This window comes from Bos grunniens, chromosome 4, assembly GCF_055505025.1.
Source record: "Bos grunniens cultivar Pamir isolate PY7600 chromosome 4, Bosgru_T2T1.0, whole genome shotgun sequence".
In the NCBI taxonomy this organism is placed as follows: Eukaryota; Metazoa; Chordata; class Mammalia; order Artiodactyla; family Bovidae; genus Bos; species Bos grunniens.
In genome coordinates this window covers 39,572,537-39,596,113 of record NC_141168.1, presented here as the reverse complement: position 1 = coordinate 39,596,113, position 23,577 = coordinate 39,572,537, and the positions used below count along the sequence as shown (strand labels likewise).

Genomic DNA, 23,577 nt, shown 5'->3' with positions numbered 1-23,577 from the left:
CTAATGCAAACAGCTGACTCATTGGAAAAGATCCTGATGCTGGGAAGATTGAAGGTAGGAGAAGAAGAGAGCAACAGAGGATGAGATGGTTGGATGGCATCACCAACTCAATGCACATGAGTTTGAGCAAACTCTGGGGGATAGTAAAGGACAGGGAAGTCTGGCATGCTGCAGTCTATGGGGTTGCAAAGAAGTAGGACATGACTTAGTGACTGAACAACAACAGCAAGAAGATTATCAATTCTTTAAATAATTATTTGTCCCATGTTATTATTGCTACAGTATTTAATAAATATATTTTAAATAAGAACTTTCAGAAGAATATCTTTTGCTGTAAAATGAATGTTTTCTGGAGAAGGAAATGGCAACCCAATCCAGTATCCTCCTCAAATTTAGTTGTTGAAATCCTAACTCCCCAATGTTGGTATTAGTAATAAGAACACAGCCATTTCTGAAACAGGAAGCAGGCCCTCACAAGACATCTAATATGCCAGCATCTTGATCTTGGATTTCCTAGCCTTGAGAATTATAGTTAAGAAATGCCTGCTGTTTCAGCCACCCTGTCTATGGTATTCTGTTATAGTATCCCAAATGGACTAAGAAATTGGTACTGAGAAGTGGGATACTGCTGTAACAAATATCTAAAAATGGTGACGATGGGGGGAAGTTATGAATAGGGCATATGAGAGGTGTCAGTGGATAAGAAATCCTGATTAAGTCAAGGACTGGCCATAATGTGGTGAGTAGTTGAATGCAAGGTGGAAGACAGGAGACTACGGATAATCAAAATATAAAATGCTTCAGTCAGTGATTACTGGAGCAAAGAAGTTTCAGTGTGAGGTTAGAGTCACAGTGTGAGGTGCATAAAATAATCTCTGATAAAAGGTAAGGACTCAATAAATATCATTATTATTAAATAGCTACTAATAATGCTGGTTGGCATATAAAAAGAACCCCCTGTACATTCTAAGCCTTTGGATCTTGATTTCTGGACTCTTATCTACTTTGCAAACTCTCTCTTCATCCCCTTGGTTGCCTCACTCCCTATACCAGGCAAGATAAATGACCACATACTATGTACACACACCTCCAGCAGATTTTCCACCACAGGAACTAAATAAGAGCAGCAGACTGCGCTGCAAACATTCATGGCTGGGATGTTTCTCTTGTAAAGAATTGAAGCCTCAAACTACCGTATTGATGTGTCAGTATTCTCTCCAATCTAAAAAAGGTACATACAGTTAGTGGTGTGTCTACTTCAAAAACAAGAACACAAACTTCAAACCCTCCTGGAGCTACTTAAGTTTTCACAAGCTTTTCTTCCCGAAAAGGTAACCATTGCAAAATGACTTCATCGTCCACTGGAAAAAGACATTCCATGGAGTTGAACTCATTGCCATGAGAATGTTTTCTGGAATGTCAAGCAGTTACTGACTTTGGGTCTGTGCTAGTACACTGTGACAAATATAGAGCACTATTTCCTACCGCTAACAGTTCAGCTCACCTTATGGCACTGGAGCTGGCTGAGCCAGATGCAAGGAGGCCTCAAATGCTTACAGCTCAAGAACAATGTCCTATGGGATGGAACTCTGCAACAAGTGATAAAGGAGGCCAGAAGCCCCTAATTTCACCTATTACCTATTTGTCTACACATTTTTTTCATGGGAAATAAGCCATTTTGAACACACTCATTTCTACATTGTCTTGAATTCTAGAACCACTTTGAAAGCAATACTACATACTGATTTCCTGCAACCCCAGATCCAGGTCAGGATTTTCCAATTCCATAGGAAGTCTGAATGTTCCTTGAGGTCCTTCAAATCAATTAAATCCTATTTTAAATAAAATAAATTTAGGATTTTCACTCAGTTTCTGATACTAGATATGGAGTCAGGGGCAAGAAAGGAAATGGAAACTGTCATGATTTTTATCTTCACAAATTATCGGTAGATATTATTTTTCTTAGAAGTCCTTTATAGGGAAAGCTTGCTGTTCTTCAGGAAGGCACCCATCATGTATCCTGGACATAATGTACAATGACATGGTGTTATTTTTCCTGGAAGCTATGCATGAGAAACTGATGATTCTGAATCACCTGTGTTATAAAGAATCTCAAGCTAGATTGTTTGGACTAAGCTGCCAAAAGCACCTCCTATTTAATGGAAAGTGGCAAAAAATTCTGGACAAGAATCCATATTGATTTTTCAGGAACACTTCAAGGTAAAAAATTCCTTGACTATGTTGAGCCTTTTTCAAGTACTCTTTGTTTTACCCCAAACATGTTACAACAAATAAAGTTTTGTACTAGTTATGTACCATCCATGAAAATACCGTATCTATCAATGAGCCTACACTTATCTAAGACATGTTAAAAGTCTTATCATAGACTAGAACTTTATTCAGGCTGTCATTATGACATTTCACCTTCAAGCAAAAAAATAAACTAGAGCAGAATATTAACTAAACCTCAATAAGAATATTATTGTAAAGTAGATAACAGTAGATTATCAAAAAGGTTTTCCAAACATACTTTAATTTCATCATATCTCAAGATTTATCAATGACAAAACAGGGCACACAGAAGGTTGGCATTACTGGAAAGACCGATATTAGACCTGCCCACTAGACCTGAAGAGACACTAGGGTATAGATCTAGTTAACAGTGGAATTTCAGCCTAGGATATAGAAAGTTTGGATAAGCATGGCTGAGGGAAACATTCAGCCAGATGAAGTATGGGGGTATAGGTAGGAAATGGAGTAAGACATTTGGACAAATTCTTGAAACAGAGGATGAGGTGGTTGGATGGCATCACAACTTGATGGACCTGAGTTTGAGGAAGCTCCAGGAGTTGATGATGGACAGGAAAGCTGGTGTGCTGCAGTCCATGGGGTTGCAAAGAGTCGGACACTACTAGAAACTGAACTGAACTGAATTCTTGGAAGTCCTTCAGTAGGTAGTCAGTTCCTAAGATTTATAGGCAGAGGCTGCATTTATGGGAATGAGGCTCAGAGACTTGCCTCCAAATTCCCACATGACAAGTTGTGAAAGCAAGTCACAGGGTAGAAGGATAGCACCCTGTTAGTTAACTAGATAAAATCCTCAGAGAATACAGGCAAAAGCAGAAGCCCAAGCCTTTGAACAAAGACACATGAAGCAATGACCGTGACCTCTAAGTGAGCATAGGAGTCTGGCTGGCAGATAAGAACTTAGAACCTGCTGCAGTTACCCCACACACCAAGGACAACATCTGGCATAACAAGAGCTAAACACATTTTGTCAAATCAAGGCTGATGCACTGATTGTCATAATGAGTGATGTAAGAAATACTGTATGATATCGCTTATATGTGGAATCTAAAAAGAAATGATACAAATGAATGTACTAATGAAACAGAAACAGACTCAAGGACTTAGAACAAACATGTTACTGGAAGAGAGGAGTTAGGAGGAGTGGATAGTTAAGAGAGTTTGTGACTGACATGTACCCAGTGCAATATTTAAAATGGATAACCAACAAAGACCTACTGTATTGCATGGGGAACTCAGCTCAATGTTATGTAACAACTTAAATGGGAAAAGAATTTGAAAAGAATAGATATATGTATATGTATAATTAAATCACTTTACTGCCCACCTGAAACTATAACAACATTGTTAATCAACTATACTCTGATAAAAAACAAAGTTTCTAAAAAAGGCTGATGTATTATGTTGGATCAGAGGAAAGTAAGCAATTCAACAAATACTAGAAGCTACACAGAAGGCTTTCTGGCAAAACTGGGAAGCATGAGGTAAGAAAGATGAGAAAGTGTCAGTGACCCAAAAATGAGAACTCTTTTTCACTATATTGATTCTTCTGATCATAAACACAGTATATTTCTCCATCTATTTGTGTCCTCTTTGATTTCTTTCACCAGTGTTTTATAGTTCTGTATATATAGGTCTTTTGTTTCTTTAGGTAGATATATTCCTAAGTATTTTATTCTTTTTGTTGCAATGGTGAACGGAATTATTTCCTTAATTTCTCTTTCTGTTTCCTCATTGTTAGTGTATAGGAATGCAACGGATTTCTCTGTGTTGATTTTATATCCTGCAACTTTACTATATTCATTAATTAGCTCTAGTAATTTTCTGGTGGAGTCTTTAGGGTTTTCTATGTATAAGACCATGTCATCTGCAAACAGTGAGAATTTTCTACCCAAAGCAATATATAGATTCAATGCAATCCCTATCAAGCTACCAAAGGTATTTTTCACAGAACTAGAACAAACAATTTCACAATTTGTATGGAAATACAAAAACCTCAAATAGCCAAAGCAGTCTTGACAAAGAAGAATGGAACTGGAGGAATCAACCTGCCTGACTTCAGCCTCTACTACAAAGCCACAGTCATCAAGACAGTATGGTACTGGCACAAAGACAGAAATGTAGATCAATGGAGCAAAATAGAAACCCCAGAGATAAATCCATGCACCTATGGACATCTTATCTTCGACAAAGGAGGCAAGAATATACAATGGAGAAAAGACAATCTTTTTAACAAGTCATGCTGGGAAAACTGGTCAATGACTTGTAAAAAAAATGAAACTAGAAGACTTTCTAACACCATACACAAAAGTAAATTCAAAATGGATTAAAGATCTAAACATAAGGCTAGAAACTATAAAACTCCTAGAGGAAACAATAGGCAAAACACTCTCTGACATCAATCACAGCAGGATCCTCTATGACCCATCTCTCAGAATATTGGAAATAAAAGCAAAAATAAACAAATGGGACCTAATTAAACTTAAAACCTTTTGCACAACAAAGGAAACTATAAGCAAGGTGAAAAGACAGCCTCCAGAATGGGAGAAAATAATAGCAAACGCAGCAACTGACAAAGAATTAATCTCAAAAATATACAAGCAACTCCTGCAGCTCAATTCCAGAAAAATAAACGACCCAATAAAAAAATGGGCCAAAGAACTAAACAGACATTTCTCCAAAGAAGACGTACAGATGGCTAACAAACACATGAAAAGATGCTCAACATCACTCATTATCAGAGAAATGCAAATCAAAACCACAATGAGGTACCATTTCACACCAGTCAGAATGACTGCGATCCAAAAGTCTACAAGCAACAAATGCTGGAGAGGGTGTGGATAAAAGGGAACCCTCTTACACTGTTACTGGGAATACAAACTAGTACAGCCACTATGGAGAACAGTGTGGAGATTCCTTAAAAAACTGGAAATAGAACTGCCATATGACCCAGCAATCCCACTACTGGGCATACACACTGAGGAAACCAGAGTTGAAAGAGACACATGTACCCCAATGTTCATTGCAGCACTGTTTACAATAGCTAGGACATGGAAGCAACCTAGATGTCCATCAGCAGATGAATGGATAAGAAAGCTGTGGTACATATACACAATGGAATATTACTCATCCATTAAAAAGAATACATTTGAATCAGTTCTAATGAGGAGGATGAAACTGGAGCCTATTATACAGAGTGAAGTAAGCCAGAAAGGAAAACACCAATACAGTATACTAACGCATGTTTTTGGAATTTAGAAAGATGGTAACGATAACCCTGTATGCGAGACAGCAAAAGAGACACAGATGTATAGAACAGTCTTTTGGACTCTGTGGGAGAGGGCGAGGGTGTGATGGTTTGGGAAAATGGCATTGAAACATGTATATTATCATATGTGAAACAGATCGCCAGTCCAGGTTCAATGCATGATACAGGGTTCTCGGGGCTGGTGCACTGGGATGACCCAGAGGGATGGGATGGGGCGGGAGGTGGGAGGGGGGTTCAGGATGGGGAACACATGTACACCCGTGGTGGATTCATGTCAATGTATGACAAAACCAATACAATATTGTAAAGTAATTAGCCTCCAAAAAAATAAATAAATAAATAAAGTGGGGGGGGGGGGGATGAGAACTCACTGAGAATGGCAAACATACTAAGAATTGATTCCCAAAACAAACTTCCTTCTTCACAGTTTACTGCCTAAATTTATGGGTGAAGATAAGTTTAAGGAGAGATGGAGAATATAACTCCAATAATTACATATATATCCTGTAGTTGGAACAATGAAAGGTTTAGTCCTACTAATTAATTACTTACTCATTTTACTATGGTCAAAATTTAGCCTATTCACAAGACAGTCCTTCCATTGCCAGGTCCATTTATTTGTCTGAAAGATGTCTTCCTTTATCTCCTTAATGCTCAAAGCCAAGGGTTTCTTAACCCACTGTGGTATTTGGAGGCAAGGAAGTTGTTGTCCTGTAGGATGATGCAGAGAAATCTCCCAGCATCTCTCCATAGGGCAGGACCATTCAGGATTTACTCACACTTCTACTTTCTCCAACCATCAAATTATCGTCATCACCCTAATCTGGTACCTATGGCAGATGTTGCTATGTAACTCTGGCACTCTGTCTTTAAACATATAGGATCAGCCTTATTATTCTTTTCAGCAAATACCCCAGATAGCTACTACCTAATAGTTGAACATTAACTGCAAGTAACATTTATTTTCCATCCAAGTATAAAATGAGTTCTAGAATCTAAAGAATACAGATTCTCAAAACATCTTTGGGCTTGGCTCAAAGATTATGGGAAGAACTAATGGCTACTCAATTTATTCAGTGAAGAGTAAGCACTTATGATAAGGCCCAGCTGACTCACAGGAGCAAGTGATATGTAGTTCTCATGGGATAAGCAAGTATCTAAAACAAGTCAACTGCAGGGCCAGAAAAAGTTTTAGGGAAGGTTCCATCTTATGTATTTACAGACTTCTCTAAGGCAAGTGATGGAAAAGGTGGTAGGCTGCAAGGGGCTGGTAAGACCCTGGTGAGCTGATTACCTTCCAGGGTCTGAACCCATTCTTTAAAGGACTCCTTCCTTCTCCTGGATGATCAGGACCTAGGAGCCTAACTCGGGCATCTATCATGCCTGTGAGATTAAGGTAGAGACCAGAATGATGAATTGCTACTATACAGTAAGAAATAACTATATCAGAGGCTGGAATCCTTGAAGAATAAATGATCAATGAATTCTCTCCCTGGGAAACTAAAAATCAGAAGGCAAAAATCAGAACTGAGCATGGATTAATTGCTTCTTATCTCAAGTCCTCATGAATCTGGAAATAAAGTGAAGCCTGAATCTTTCATCTTTCCATCGACAGATGGAAAGGTCAGTAGACACTGTCTGCATGTGGATATAAGAAGCAGGGGAAATGAGCCTTAGCCTTCAGCAGAGAGAGTCATGCTGAATTGCAAGAGAATTGAAGTCTCAATACTTCAACTATTTCCATTGCATAACATACTCAGAAGAAAAAAAAAAATGCACTCCGAATATTATTCTGCACATTCTTGTTTCAGTCATTGGTGACCCAAAAGAGTTGGGTTCACTCACATGGGCACATACACCACAACTGAGATCACGGGAGCATTATGCAAGGTTCTTTTGCATCAGAATTTAAACCAATGAGGAAGTTGTCCCTTCCAAAGTAATCTAACACAAGAGCCATTAGGAACATTCTTCCAAAACAACCTGAAAAAAATCTCAGTAGCCCTTCCCGTAGGTCAACAGATGAAGAAAGCAATAATTCTTTTCTCAACTCCATAACCACATAAGAAAAGATACTTGATATTTCTATGACCTCTGCCAACAGGTCATATTAGCTAGAAGGTCAAGGGTAACAGGAGATTCTATTTTATTTTAGAGTTTATTTCTCTGTTTGAATAATTAATTTATTTTAGTTCCTCTGGGATTCATACTCTGCAAATAAAGGTGGGAGCTAGTTAAGAATTTCTAGGCATAATTGAATATGCTGTAAATAATTTATTACTGCCTATGTTCTCAAACACTAAAATTCTTCATCCCAGTGACATTAAATATGTTTAATTTCCACTCCACCTCAAACCCTCCTGAAGAAGTAGCACCATACATGGTGTGACTGACTGTTCCTCGTCCCTAGTTGACTAGAATTATGCAGATATCACTCACAAGCCAGCCAATAGATTCACCAAGCAGGAATCAATTACATCAGCTTAAAAATTCAAAAGCCACGTGGAAGTGCAGCTGGAATAACCATATCAGGCTTAAGTTAAGTAAGAAAGCCTCAGAAAGACTAAAACGTAGACAAAAGACTAGACTAGTCATTACTTTCCCAACAAAGGTTTGTCTAGTCAAAGCTATGGTTTTTCCAGTAGTCGTGTACGGATATGAGAGTTGGACTATAAAGAAGGCTGAGCACTGAAGAATTGATGCTTTTGAACTGTGGTGTTGGAGAAGACTCTTGAGAGTCCCTTGGACTGCAAGGAGATCCAACCAGTGCATCCTGAAGGAAATCAGTCCTGAACATTCACTGGAAGGACTGATGCTGAAGCTGAAACTCCAGAACTGACTCACTAGAAAAGACCCTGATGCTGAAAAAGATTGAAGGCAAGAGGACAAATGGACAATAGAGGATGAGATGGTTGGATGGCATCACTGACTCGATGGACATGAGTTTGAGTAAACTCCAGGAGTTGGTGATGGACAGGGAAGCCTGGCGTGCTGCCGTCCATGCGATCGCAAAGAGTCAGACCTAACTGAGTGACTGAACTGATACAAAAGAAACAGACAGGGCCCAAGTAACTGCCATGTGCCTGATGGCATGCATCTTGATTCTCATAAAATGACACTACACTTGTGTTTCTGCAAAATTTCTGTAGCTTTAGAACAGCCTCCTCTTACCACCCCCATCCTTTTTTTTTTCTTTTTTTTTCCTTTATTTTTAATTGAAGGATAATTGTTTTACAATATTGTGCTGGTTGCTGCCATACATCAACATGAATCAGCCATGGGTATACATACGTGCCCTCCCTCTTGAATCTCCCACCCCTCTAGGTTGTCACAGAGCCCTGGTTTGAGCTCCCTGAGTCATACAGCAAATTCTCACTGGCTATCAATTTTTTGTATGAAAGTGTATATGTTTCCATGCTACTCTCTCCATTCATCCCACCCACTCCTTCACCCCACCCCCATGTCCACAAGTCTGTTCTCTGTGTCTGCATCTCCATTTCTGCCCTGCAAATAGGTTCTTCAGTATTATCTTTCCAGATTTCAGACACGACTGAGCGACTGATCTGATCTGATATACATTAATAAATAATATGTTTTTCTCTTTATGACTTACTTCAATCTGTATAATAGGCTCTAGGGACATCCACATCATTAGAACTGATTCAAATGCACTCCTTTTTATGGCTCAGTGATATTCCTTTTATATATGTACCACAGCTTCTTTATCCATTACCTCTCCATGGACATACAGGTTGCTTTCATGTCCTAGGTATTGTAAATACTGCTGCAATGAACAGTGGAGTACATGTGTGTTTTTCAATTACGGTTCTCTCAGGGTATATGCCCAATAGTGGAATTGTTGGGTCATATGTAAGACCAGAAACTAAATAAAACTCTTAGAGGAAAACAAAGGCAGAACATGCTATAACATAAATCACAGCAAGATCCTTTATGACCCACCTCCTAGAGTATTGGATATATACAATATTTTCTATTTTATATATCCAATATTTTATATTGGATATAAAAACAGAAATAAACAAGTACAAGCTAATTAAACTTAAAAGCTTTTGCATAGCCAAGGAAACTATAAGCAAGGTGAAAAAACAACCCTCAAGATGGGAAAAGATTATAGCAAATGAAACAACTGACAAAAGATTAATTTCCAAAATATAAAAACAGCTCATACAACTCAATACCAGAAAAACAAAAAACCCAATCAATAAATGGGCAGAAGACCTAAACAGGCATTTTTCCAAAAAAGACATACAGGCAGCTAATAAACACATGAAAAGATGCTCAACATCGCTCATTATTAGAGAAATGCAAATCAAAACTACAATGAGATATATCACCTCACACCAGTTAGAATAACCATCATCAAAACACCATCCCTGTTTATCAGTTAGTTTGACTGCATTTCTACTCTATAGAACCAAAAAGATTTAATCCTAGATCTTTTAAACTGTGCTATATGATGCAAGTTCAGGGTCAGTATATGACTAGAGTTTTCTTGCATAGTGGAGTTTGAGGGAAACAGTGAACAAGAATGCCCAGTCCAGGGATTTCCCTGGAGGTCCAGTGGTTGGGAGTTCACCTTCCAATGCAGGGGGTTCAGGTTCAATCCCTGATTAGGGACCTAAGATTCCACATGCCCTGGAGGCCAAAAAATCAAAACATAAAACAGAAGCAATATTGTAACAAATTCAATAAAGACTTTAAAAAAAAAAATGAAGGCTGGGTCTATATCTTGTAGACTTATAATCTATTTGCTTTGCACAGGGCCTGACATATTAGGAGGACCTTAAGAGTCGGACATGACTGAGCAACTGAACTGAACTGATACTTATTTGAAAAAAATTTTTTCTTAAAACTGAAGATTTTAAGCCAGCATTTCCCAAATTAGTTTCACAAAACCCTCCATACTATGGAGTATGTTAATAACAATCTTCCCTCTCTTTTTCTCTCTCTGCACGACACACACAAAACTTCTCTGCATTCAAATAAGTTTGGGAAATGAAAGTTCAACAGCTTTTTTATCCTACTTTTCAAAATCCTTAAAGTACTAGAATATTTATGAAACTCCAAAAGGGACCTGGAATTAAAAAAAAAAAAAAGTTTCCCAAATTAGTTTGATGATGAAATATTTTTTGGTAAGAATACCAATTAATTCCTCACAGAAGACTGTTCCACAGAAAAGTTTGAAGAAAGCAGGGCAAACTGATTGACCTATATAGGAGCAAGAACCCTGCTGACATCCAGAAGAATCTATAGAGTGTGATCTTTCATTTTCTTCAGTGTTAGTATCACTAACACTGCTTTATTAACTGCTTTATTTGAAACCTGATTTAATATTATCCCCTCAAAAATAAACTATGTTTTGCAATTTTATACAAGGCTCTAAATTAAAGTTTTGACTAAACACCAAGAGAATGCCAATTTATTTTACCTTAATCTATATTTTCCATCTAACAAAGCTCTATTTTTTTTAAATATGATAGCTAATCAAACCAGTCCATCCTAAAGGAAATCAGTCCTGAATATTCATTGGAAGGACTGATGCTGAAGCTGAAACTCCAATACTTTGGCCACCTGATGCGAAGAATTGACTCACTAGAAAAGATCCTGATGCTGGGAAAGATTGAAGGCAGGAGGAGAAGGGGATGGCAGAGTATGAGATGGTTGGATGGCATCACCGACTCAATGGACATGAGTTTGAGTAAACTCCAGGAGTTGGTGATGGACAGGGAAGCCTGGCGTGCTGCAGTCCGTGGGGTTGCAAAGAGTCGGACACAATTGAGTGACTGAACTGAACTGAATCTTTAGATAGGGTGTTTTTTTTAAAAAAAAAAGATCAAGAAATCTTATTTATCAGTTGCTCTGAGCAAAGAATGACATTTGCAAAGACCAAATAATTTAAGTTCTTCAGGAACTTCTCTCTACACACTGTTAAATTAATAATCAGTTTTTAATTACCTAACTGTATATGACAAACTATTTTGCTCTCAGATAGTTGTCCCTCTCTGTTTCCATTCCCTACCATTCATTCATTTCTCCCTTTTATGCCTGGATGACTCCCATTCAGCACTTCATGAAAACTACTCTCAAATGACATCTTAATCACAATATTTTTTTCTCAAAGTCTTTACTTTTTAAAAAATTTTTACATTTTTGCCATACTGTTCAGCATGCAGGATCCTAGTTGCACAAAATGTTCCCCAACCAGGAATGGAACCAGAGTCCCCTGGAGTGGAAGCACAGAGTCTTAACCACTGGACCCTACGGAAGTCCCCTCAAAGTCCTCACTTTTGTTTGATCTCCTTGCCTCGCCCCCAACCACATACTCCTGTTTTACCCTGGAGAGAAATTATACAGTCTTATTTCCTTCCAATCCCAATTCCTCTTACTCTGTGGGATTCCTGTGCCTTTCTCCTCAGTCACCCTCTCCTTCTTCTCCTTCAACTCTGTGACCTAACTCACTCCCAGATATTCAACCATGACTTCTACAGGAATCCTCTCTGTAACACTGACCCACTTCCAAACTTGTCCTGCTGCTGCTAAGTCGCTTCAGTCATGTCCGACTCTGTGCGACCCCAGAGACGGCAGCCCACCAGGCTCCCATGTTCTTGGGATTCTCCAGGCAAGAACACTGGAGTGGGTTGCCATTTCCTTCTCCAATGCATGAAAGTGAAAAGTGAAAGTGAAGTCGCTCAGTCATGTCCGACTCCTAGCGACCCCATGGACTGCAGCCTACCAGGCTCCTCCATCCAAGGGATTTTCCAGGCAAGAGTACTGGAATGGGGTGCCATTGCCTTCTCCAAAACTCGTCCTAAATTTTTCAAAGTTGGTAACACCATCATAAAGTTGGAAAACATAAAAGGCTACTCTATCAGTTAAAGTGTAAATAAGAAAGATCTATTTCATGAGAAAAGATAGGAGAAAAAAAGACTTTTCTGAATAATGTGAACCATGGTTTTTCCCTGCTGCTGCTGCTAAGTCACCTCAGTCATGTCCGACTCTGTGCAACCACATAGATGGCAGCCCACCAGGCTCCTCTGTCCCTGGGATTCTCCAGGCAAGAACACTGGAGTGGGTTGCCATTTTCTTCTCCAATGCATGAAAGTAAAAAGTGAAAGTGAAGTTGCTCAGTCATGTCCGACTCTTAGTGACCCCATGGATCTACTGGGCCCCTCCATCCATGGAATTCTCCAGGCAAGAATACTGGAGTGGGTTGCCATTTACTTCTCCCAGTTTTTCCCTAAAGCAGTTCAAATCTATGGGTAGGGTCTGAATAGCAAAAGCCAAAAAATCACCCCTGCTTTCCATTAGGTCCCTTAGGATGCTATGCAAGAAGTAAATACAAACCCAACTTAGAAGGACTTCCTCAAGTTAAATTGAAAGGGATTTACACTGAACTAGTCCAATTATCTTTGAGTCTACAATCCAACATACACAATATACAAGAAAATAAGGGATTTACACTGAGCTAGTCCAATTATCTTTGAGTCTACAATCCAACATACACAATATACAAGAAAAAAAGTTTCCATGAGCAGAAGTTGGCAGAAACAATAAAGACCAGAATCAGAATCACAAAATATTCAACTAATGGTGTTTCTAGATAAAAAATATAAAATAACCATGGCTAAAATAAGTTTTGAATGAGGGATAGATTCAAACGTGAAAAAAAGTATAACTTACTCTCAAAAAAGGGTACACCTTTTAAAGACCAAGGTATAGTTTTTAAAAGTAAAAATGTTATTAAAATTCAAAACTCAATGAACAGATTATGGGCTCCCCGGCTGGTGCTAGTGGTAAAGAATCTACTTGCCAATGCTGGAAAAGTAAGAGACATGGGTTCAATCCCTGGGTCAGAAAGATCTCCTGGAGGAGGAGATGGCAACCTACTCCGGTTTTCTTGCCAGAGAATCTCAGGGACAAAGGCTATAGTCCATATGGTTACAAAGAGTCAGACACAACTAAGGCAACTTTGTATGCACAGGCAGGTTACAGAGCTTATCTGAAATCTGAAAGGAGAATTGTTGCCTGGAATAGAGGTTTTTAAAAACTAGTTAGAATTAAGCGTATAGAGAAGAGATCAAAAATATAAAAGTGATAGCAAGAGACAAGGAGGTTAAAATTAAAACATCCAAATGGAGTTATAGGTACAAAGAATAGAGAAAATGTGGGAAAAGCTATATATGAAAAAATAATGTCTGAGAAATATCCAGAATTAATTCTGTAAGCTCAATGGATCACAAATGTGATAAATAAGAAGAAATTTACATCTAAATAAACCAGAATAAAACTGAAGGATATCAAAAAAAAAAAAAGTAAGGATATTAAAATCATCCAAGAGGTTATCTGTCATTTTTAACAATGTCATTTATGCTGGTAGCAGAAACCTCTAGAGCAATAATAGAAGTCAGGGGATAGTGCTAAGATACAGAAACTATGTCAACATAGGATTTCATACCTAACTGAAATATTCTTAAAGAATAATCTTGAAATAATGTCATTTTTAGACTAATAAACTCAGACAGTTTATCACCACCAGATCCTCACCAAAGCAATTTATTTAAAAATATGCTTTATAAAGAAGAAAACTAAAACCTAGAAAGAATGAGATACAAAAGGGAATAGTGAGACAAAAAAATATATATGCATGAATCTAAAACACTATTATAAAACACTATTAATATATATGAGTGAGTCTGACACACTGTTATTTATTAATTATAAAGCACTATTATTAATAATAATAATTAATAAAGCAGTGTTAGGGATGAATCACTAAGATCTCATTAGGTGGGATGTCAGATGACATCAACAAGATGGCAGAATAGGAAGCCCCAGACCCTCTTCCCCCAACAACAATGTATAGACCAATTCCCCTTGTAAGAAATCCAGAAAATGGTTAAGAGGCTCCTGAATCCCAGGTCCCCAGGTGAGTGTGAAACCAGCCACATCAAAGCCAATAAGAAAATTTGTGCCACTCATTTTCTACACCCCTCCCCCCATTGCATCATTATTGGGAAAAATCTCCCAGCTGCTGGCTTCCTGCTGCTGCTGCTGCTGCTGCTAAGTCGCTTCAGTCATGTTCGACTCTGTGCGACCCCATAGACGGCAGCCCACCAGGCTCCCCCGTCCCTGGGATTCTCCAGGCAAGAACACTGGAGTGGGTTGCCATTTCCTTCTCCAATGCATGAAAGTGAAAAGTGAAAGTGAAGTCACTCAGTCATGTCCGACTCTTAGCGACCTCATGGACTGCAGCCTACCAGCCTCCTCCATCCATGGGATTTTCCAGGCAAAAGTATTAGAGTGGGGTGCCATTGCCTTCCTGCCAGAGAGCAAAAAAGAAGACCAAAATGTACATCCAATGTGTAGGATTTTCAAGAGGCTGCCTAAGGGACAAGGTTTCCATCTCACTTGTCTCAGAGATACAGTATACAGTATCAGGATACAGTATACTCTGAGGGACGCTGAGGGAAAAAAAGAGAGAGAGAGAGAAAGCTGGGTGATGTGCTATTTGGGTTAGCCAAAAAGTTTGTTCTGGTTTTTCAACAAGATGTTACAGAAAAACCTGAATGAACTTTTTGGTTAACCCAATACTATTCCACAAGATCCACAGGACAGCAAGCAGAAGTCCCTGTCTATTCATTCCAGTTTTTGGATCATCTCTGTGTCTGATTCAGTTGATTATTTTTTATCTTTCTTATCAGTTATTTTTTCCAGCTTTTTCACATATCTACAAATGTATCCACTAAACATTATAAAGCTTACATTTCAAAAGCTCTGGATTATGTTAATTTCCTATAAAATTCTGCAATGTTTCTGTTGAGTTTTGACAGGCACGCTGAATTACTTGAAAGCTCGCCTTGATCTCATCAAGAATCGGCTTTGTTAAGGTTGGTCTATTTCAGTACTGTCCTTACTCCTAGACTTGGGTCCTTATTCAGAGGGTGTGCTTTTTCCAGGTTCCCAAGACAATAATAAAATCAGTGACAAGGCCGCTTTTAGCAGACCATATTATAATTTATAAAGAATTTCATAGATTTTATTTTTTCAAATAGGTACTCTTATGAAGAAAATCAAAAGAACATTCAGCACATGCCACAAAACATCCAAAAGTTAATAAGTTATTGTTTGTCCCAGAATATTTATTCAAGCCACCAACATTCATTCATTCAGTACCTGTCTAACATTCACCTATCATAACTTCTGAATACTATATTAGGCATGGGGAGACAAATATGAATAATATACTCTCAAAAGTCCAACATAAAAGCTTATGATCTTGTGGATAAAGGGAGAAACGAGAGGGCTAATAGAACTGAAACGTCTTCTGTCTTTCGGGAGTTCAAATTATTAAATGGTCTTATTGACACGTGGAGCAGCATTCTAAAACCAAAATGTGAATAAAGCCATAGGCACTCATCGTATCAATTAAAAATTGATTTTGGAACAGCAAAGACAAAAACAACAACAATAAAAAAAAGTCTTTAGAAAATGCCATAGCTAAAAGAAGATGTTTACTAACCATGAGTAAGTTTTAAAGTAGCTAATAACAATAGATACTAACCAGGAGGGAAGGCCACCAATGATCTTTGAATCTAGTCAGGACAGTCAGTGAAATTTGTCTTATACTCTGAATATCCTGCGTCTGAGATGTACCCGGCTCACTTGCAAACACAGGAAAGCACAATATTCCCTATGCTGCATTCCTTAAAAATACTAAATACCCACCTTGTTGTCCTGCTCGGGGAATCTGTTTCTGCCTCAATTTCTCTACTAAGTATCCATTTTATCTTTCAGACTAGAATATTATCCTAAATTGAGAGTGACTTTGATAGGACTCTGAGAACCTACTAACCTAGTAAGTTTTCTAAGCACTTTTGCAAGGGATAGAATTTTCTCCCTGTAACAGATATCACGCTTCAAAGAGCCTGATCACTTGGGATTTTAGTGAAGACTACTCTTTACTGTTTACTACTCACTTTCATCAAGAGGCTCTTTAGTTCTTCTTCACTTTCTGCCATAAGGGTGTTGTCATCTGCATATCTGAGGTTATTAATATTTCTCCCAGCAATCTTGATTCCAGCTTGTGCTTATTCCAGCCCAGCATTTCTCATGATGCACTCTGCATATTAGTTAAATAAGCAGGGTGACAATATTCAGCCTTGATGTACTCCTTTTCTTATTTGGAACCAGTCTGTTGTTCCATGTCCAGTTCTAACTGTTGCTTCCTGACCTGCATATAGGATTCTCAAGAGGGAGGTCAGGTGGCTTGGTATTCCCATCTCCTTCAGAATTTTACACAGTTTATTGTGATCCACATAGTCAAAGGCTTTGGCATAGTCAATAAAGCAGAAATAGATGTTTTTCTGAAACTCTTTTGCTTTGTCAATGATCCAGCGGATGTTGGCAATTTGATCTCTGGTTCCTCTGCCTTTTCTAAAACCAGCTTGAACATCTGGAATTTCACAGTTCATGTATTGCTGAAGCCTGGCTTGGAGAATTTTGAGCATTACTTTACTAGCCTGTGAGATGAGTGCAGTTGTGTGGTAGTTTGAGCATTCTTTGGCATTGCCTTTCTTGGGACTGGAATGAAAACTGCCCTTTTCCAGTCCTGTGGCCCACTGCTGAATTTTCCAAATTTGCTGACATATTGAGTGCAGCACTTTCACAGCATCATGTTTTAGGATTTGAAATAGCTCAACTGGAATTCCATCACCTCCACTAACTTTGTTCGTAGTGATGCTTCCTAAGGCCCACTTAACTTCACATTCCAGGATGTCTGGCTCTAGGTGAGTCTGAGTGATCACATCACTGTGATTATCTGGGTCATGAAGATCTTTTTTGTACAGTTCTTCTGTGTATTCTTGTCACCTCTTCTTAATGTCTTCTGCTTCTCTTAGGTCCATACCATTTCTGTCCTTTATTAAGCCCATCTTTGCATGAAATGTTCCCTTGGTTTCTCTAATTTTCTTGAAGAAATCTCTAGTCTTTCCCATTCTATTGTTTTCCTCTATTTCTTTGCACTGATTGCTGAGGAAGGCTTTCTTATCTCTCCTTGCTATTCTTTATAACTCTACATTCAAATGGGTATATCTTTCCTTTTCTCCTTTGCTTTTCGCTTCTCTTCTTTTCACAGCCCACTGCTGAGATATTTACCTGATGCTTACCTTTGTGGTTCAACCTGACATCCTTAGATAATACTGCATGCTACATGTGTGCTAAGTCACTTGAGCAGTGTCCGAGTCTTTGTGACCTCATGGATATAGCCCGCCAGGCTTCTCTGACCATGGAATTTTCCAGGCAAGAATGCTGGAGTGGGTTGCCATGCCCTCCTCCAGGGGATCCTCCCAACTCCAGGATCAAACCCATCTATCTTATGTTTCCTGCATTGGCAGGTGTTTTCTTTACCACTAGTACCACATGGAAAGCCCTTAGATAATATTTGTTTGTTTGCTAAGTTGCTTCAGTCGTGTCCGACTCTGCGTGACCCCATAGACGGCAGCCCACCAGGCTACCCCGTCCCTGGGACTCTCCAGGCAAGAACACTGGAGTGGGTTGCCACTTCTTTCTCCAATGCATTAAAGTGAAAAGTGAAAGTGAAGTCGCTCAGTTGTGTCCGACTCTTAGCGACCCCATGGACTGCAGCCTACCAGGCTCCTCCATCCATGGGATTTTCCAGGCAAGAGTACTGGAGTGGGGTGCCATTGCCTTCTCCAGATAATATTACCTGACCATAACTGAGATCATAAGATGCCTTAGAATGTATGGGTCAGCCTCTGCCACCAGATAAGGGTCCCCAGCACCAGCCTTATCCAATCTTTTCTTTCAGCTATATGCTGAATGTCATACACATATGCGGACTACACTTTGTAGGGCCCCAGTACCACCACTCCTAAATAATAAAAGCTTAAATTCTGTCCTGATCCAGTGTCATTTCTCACCCCTGAATGTTGTCTTTGATACAAGAGACCAGAATTCTGCTACTAACTTACTATATGGCCTTAGGCAATCACTTCAACTTGTCAGGTCATAGATCCCTGACAAACAAATTTAGGGTGTTAGACTGATCCCTTCCAGCTATTAAATTCTGTGATTTTAAGATCAAACACGAAATCCTGATAGGAGGATTACAATAAAACAGTGAAAAATAAAGAAAATGGTCTGGTCGAGAAGATTTTGCTTATTTTATTATGAGTGTTTGGGACTAGCTTATATATGTTTACATGCACTTCGAGACATTTAAAACAAGAAAATTTTATAAGGTAAGAAACAAGAAAGCCCTCACACACAAGATATTTAAAATGTGGCTCCAGAGTTCACAACACCCTCATCATGTATAAATAGAACATAGCATTTACAACCACTTTCTCTGCAATATATTTCTTTTGGCTGAGAGGTAATGTCAACTACATGAATTCTGGAGAACACTAACCTTTGTTCTTTATGTTCCTGAGTAAAGTAATGCTACTTTGTTAAGACATAGTGTCCTTAGGCACTCAATCTGATTATGTGTGGGTTTTTTTTTTTTTTTGGTAAATAATTATAATGGCCTCATTCATCAGGCACTCAGTATTGGGTCTGACTCTTTGCATGGTAATTTACATTCATAATATTCTTTCAACAAGCCTGCAAAATATGTATGACTATTCCCACTTTACTTATAAGAAAAATCAAGTCTCAGAGAGTAAACAGCTTTGCTGAACACAAATAAGAAACCAAGACAAGAACCCAAGATTATTTGGCTCTGCTTTGCCACTCTTCTCAAACTAACTTAAATCTTCTTGCTATTTAAATAATAATAATAGTAAAATTTATTGAATTCTTATTATGTAATGACTCTTGTAAGCCTCCCAGCAACCTTTTTAGCTAGATACTACTATTATATTATCTCCATTTTACCAGGATGAAAGCTGAAGCATAGATAGGTAATCTGTCAACAGGTACACAGCTTCAAAACATCAATGCTCTCAACCCCCTTCTTGAAAATTGCCTACAATGTGGTAGAAGCTCTAGGTCTAGAGGAAAAGTACTCATTTCTTCTCAAGATTCACAAATTGATAGGTAAGATGATTAGATCGACAAGACATTTATTATAGTCTCAAATCACAAAATTCTTCCATATTTACTACTGTTCCACACATCTACACCTCTATCAAGTGTGTATAAAAAGAAATTACCTTACAGGCTTGCAGATGTTCCCACACTCCTATCGCCTTGATTCCCTTCTCTATGAAAACTACATAGGCAAGTTTCTCTGACTATGCCATGAGGACAAGGAGGAAGAGATGGATGATAACTATTTTTAATGTGTGTTTGACTTTTTATTGACGTATAGTTGATATACAATGTTTCAGGTATACAATAAAGTGATTCATACATATATGAAAGTGAAAGTCACTCAGTCATGTCTGACTCTTTATACCCCGTGGACTATACAGTCCATGGAATTCTCTGGGCCAGAATACTGGAGTGGGTAGCCTTTCCCTTCTCCAGGGGATCTTCCCAACCCAGGAATCAAACTCAGGTCTCCCACGTTGCAGGTAGATTCTTTACCAGCTGAGCCACAAGGGATACACACACATATATATTGTTTTGTTGTTCAATCATTCAGTCATGTCCGACTCTTTGTGACCCCATGGACTGCAGCATCGCAGGTTCCTTGTTCTTCTCCATCTTCCAGAGTTTGCTCGAACTCATGTCCATTGAGTCGGTGATGCCATCCAACCATCTTGTCCTCTGTTGTCCCCTTCTCCTCCAGCCTTCAATTTTTCCCAGGATCAGGGTCTTTTCCAATGAGTCGGTTTTTGCATCAGGTGGCCAAAGTACTAGAGCTTCAGCTTCAGCATCAGTCCTTCCAATGAATATTCAGGGTTGATTTCCTTTAGGTTTGACTGGTTTGATCTCCTTGCAGTTCAAGGGACTCTCAAGAGTCTTCTCCAACACCACAGTTCAAAAGCATTAATTCTTCAGCACTCAGCATTCTTTATGATCCAACTCTCACATCTGTACATGACTACTGGAAAAACCATAGATTTGACTATACAGACTTTTGTTGGCAAAGTACTGTCTCTGTTTTTTAATACACTGTCTAGGTTTGTTATAGCTTTTCTTCCAAGGAGCAAGCATCTTTTAATTTCATAGCTGCAGTCACCATCCACAGTGATTTTGGAGCCCAAGAAAATAAAGTCTGTCACTGTTTCCATTGTTGCTCCATTTGCCATGAAATGATGGGACCAGATGCCATGATCTTCGTTTTTTGAATGTTGAGTTTTAAGCTGGCTTTTTCACTGTTCTCTAAAATAATGATACAAATGAATGTTTTTACAAAACAGAAATAGACATAAAGAATAAATTTATAGTTACAAAAGGGGAAAGGGTGAGAGGGTTAAATTTGGATTTGGGATTAACATTTCACACTACTATATATAAAATATATGAACAACAAGGACTTACTATATAACACAGAGAACTTTATTCAATATCTTGTAATAAACTTAATGGAAAAGAACATGAAAAAGAACATATACATATATATATATGTATATATAAGTGATATCATGATATTTTTCTCTATCTGACTTACTTCACTTAGTAAGTAATAATAACTTCTAGGTCCATCTGTCTTGCTTCAAATAACATTATTTCATTCTTTTTTATGGCTTAGTAATATTCCATTGTATATGTACACAACATCTTTATTCATTCGTCTATTGATGGACATTTAGGTTACTTTCATGTCTTGGCTATTATAAACAGTGGTGCTATGAACATTGGGGTGCATATATCTTTTCAAATTAGAGCCACATACCCAGGAGTAGGGTTGCTGGATCATATGGTAACTCTATTTTAGCTTTTTAAGAAATTTCCATACTATTCTCCATAGCGTCTGCTGTTATTTGTTCAGTTGCTCAGTCTTGTCCAACTGTTTGTGACCCCATGGACTGCAGCACGCCAGGCTTCCCTGTCCTTCACCATATCCCAGAGTTTGCTCAAACGCATGTCCATTGAGTTGGTGATGCCATCCAACCATCTGGTCCTCTGCCGTCACCTTCTCCTCCTGCCTTCAATCTTTCCCAGCATCAGGGTCTTTTCCAGTGAGTCAGCTCTTCACATCAGACGGCCAAAGTATTGGAGCTTCAGCTTCAGCATCAATTTACATTTCCATAAGCAGTAAGGCTACCTTTCAATGATGATATCTTTTAAATTATTTCATGCTCAGTTATTTCTACCATTTGACACACTATCCCACCATGGCAGAGTACATTTTCAAATTTAATCAGAAAAATGATCTGTAAGGGATAGTGTTATTGATCACCTAAGACTTATTTTTCTTATTGAAGACATTATAAATAGTATGGTACCAGTCCAAGGAGAGACGCATAACAAATATTTTGTCAAAGAAATGAGATAAACTTCAAAATAGGGAGCAGAAATAATATATGGCCAGTTGTAAAATATGTTTTAAATATCATAAAATTTATGATAAACCTTAATTCCAAATAAACTGCTTGATGTTGTAAACATACACTGTGCTAGAGTGTTTAAATATATATACAAAGAATCAAATTCTCCATTGCAACATTAATTTTCCATTACCTTTTCAATAGTATCCTATGAAAACATACACATATAGAAGATGGATACTTTATGATAGCAACACATTGGAGCCAGTGTAATAAGGTTTATGTCAGTGTTTCCATTTAAGCTACTTTTTTTCAGTAGGTTAATGACTGAACTATAAAAATGCAGTTAAATGAAATCTGGCATATGTGTTCTTAGTAACATTTTAAAAAGTGAAAAAAACAGCAACTGTTGACCATTTAGAAGAAGTTTTTAATATTTTTTTTCAATTATTCTGAGGAGAAGGCACTGTAAAGTTCAAGCAAAGCTTTTAGCAGATTTATAAACATATTTTGAAAGTTTGTTTTTAAATAAATTTAGTCCTATTTTTTCTACAAAATAACCTGTGATTTTAGGCACTTTAACATGTACTTTTTTACCAGATATGACATGCATCAGCAGTGACATTAATATTTTTCTACAGTCACTAATCACAATATTTGGGAGTCTAAGTATTCCTAGATGGGTAACATGAAAACGAGTAATAATGAAATTGAATATAAAATGATACTCCATTTACGATTTTATCTGGATTAACTATTGACAGAGTTGGAAATATTGCCAAGCCTCAAAGACATATCAGTTAAGGTGTCAGCTCTGTTGCTTGCTATTTTGTACCACCCAGGCAAGGTATCTAACTTCTTGGTGTCTCAGGCATCCCATTTTTAAAATGATAATAATAGTATCTATCTCATAGGATCCATTCATTAAAAAAATTGAGTACCTAGTGGTGCAAACAGCTATATACTAGACTTCATAGAACCTGCTTTATTCAAACACAATTTAAAATCTTCTTAAATCATGGGAAGTTCTCAAAATAAGTACTAGTGATTCTTAATGATTATATGATTTAGAGAGGATGTTTGTTTCACTCTGGTTAGTTCTTTAAGATGGCAGGATGAAGAGCAATGAACCATCTTAAATCTCATTGATTATTTGGCTGTTACAGAATGTCTTCCTAGCATAAATGAGATGTTAGCAAATCTACCCAAAGCATCTGATGTTTAATATTTGCTGAACATCTACTTTATTTAAGAACAGGGCCAAAAATCATATTCAGTATAGACTGACTGGAGTATCTTGAAGAGATAACAATCACAAGTATGGGATTTTGAAAAGAATGAATTCTAGAGAAAGGAAAAAAATATGCTAATACAATACACAAGATGGCCAGGAATATGTTTGTCACAAGGGTTCAAAGAGCGTGGAAAGTAAGTCTGAATAAGAAACCAAAGTCCAAACTGTGAAAAGCCCAAGGAAGTGTTATATGTGATCAATGAAAGGTGTGTTGACAGTTTTTCCCAAGGTTTAAATTGTTACATGAGGTAATACATATGGTAACTTTTAGCATGGGGCCTGCCACA

General features: G+C 38.0%; 1 protein-coding gene across 29 annotated transcripts in view; it reads right to left on the bottom strand.

The window, feature by feature from the left end:
* SUGCT (succinyl-CoA:glutarate-CoA transferase) overlaps window positions 1-23,577 on the bottom strand; it is a 784,651-nt gene that overhangs the window by 504,767 nt on the left and 256,307 nt on the right. For 3 of the 29 annotated variants that reach the window (XM_086396015.1, XM_086396012.1, XM_086396018.1), the window contains one exon: window positions 19,893-20,887. The exons of the other annotated variants lie outside the window; for them this stretch is intronic. In XM_086396015.1, the coding sequence (XP_086252141.1) occupies window positions 20,864-20,887 (24 nt within the window). In that variant the 3' untranslated portion in view covers window positions 19,893-20,863. Of the gene's footprint in view, window positions 1-19,892; window positions 20,888-23,577 lie in introns of those variants that run through there. 29 annotated transcript variants of the gene reach the window in all.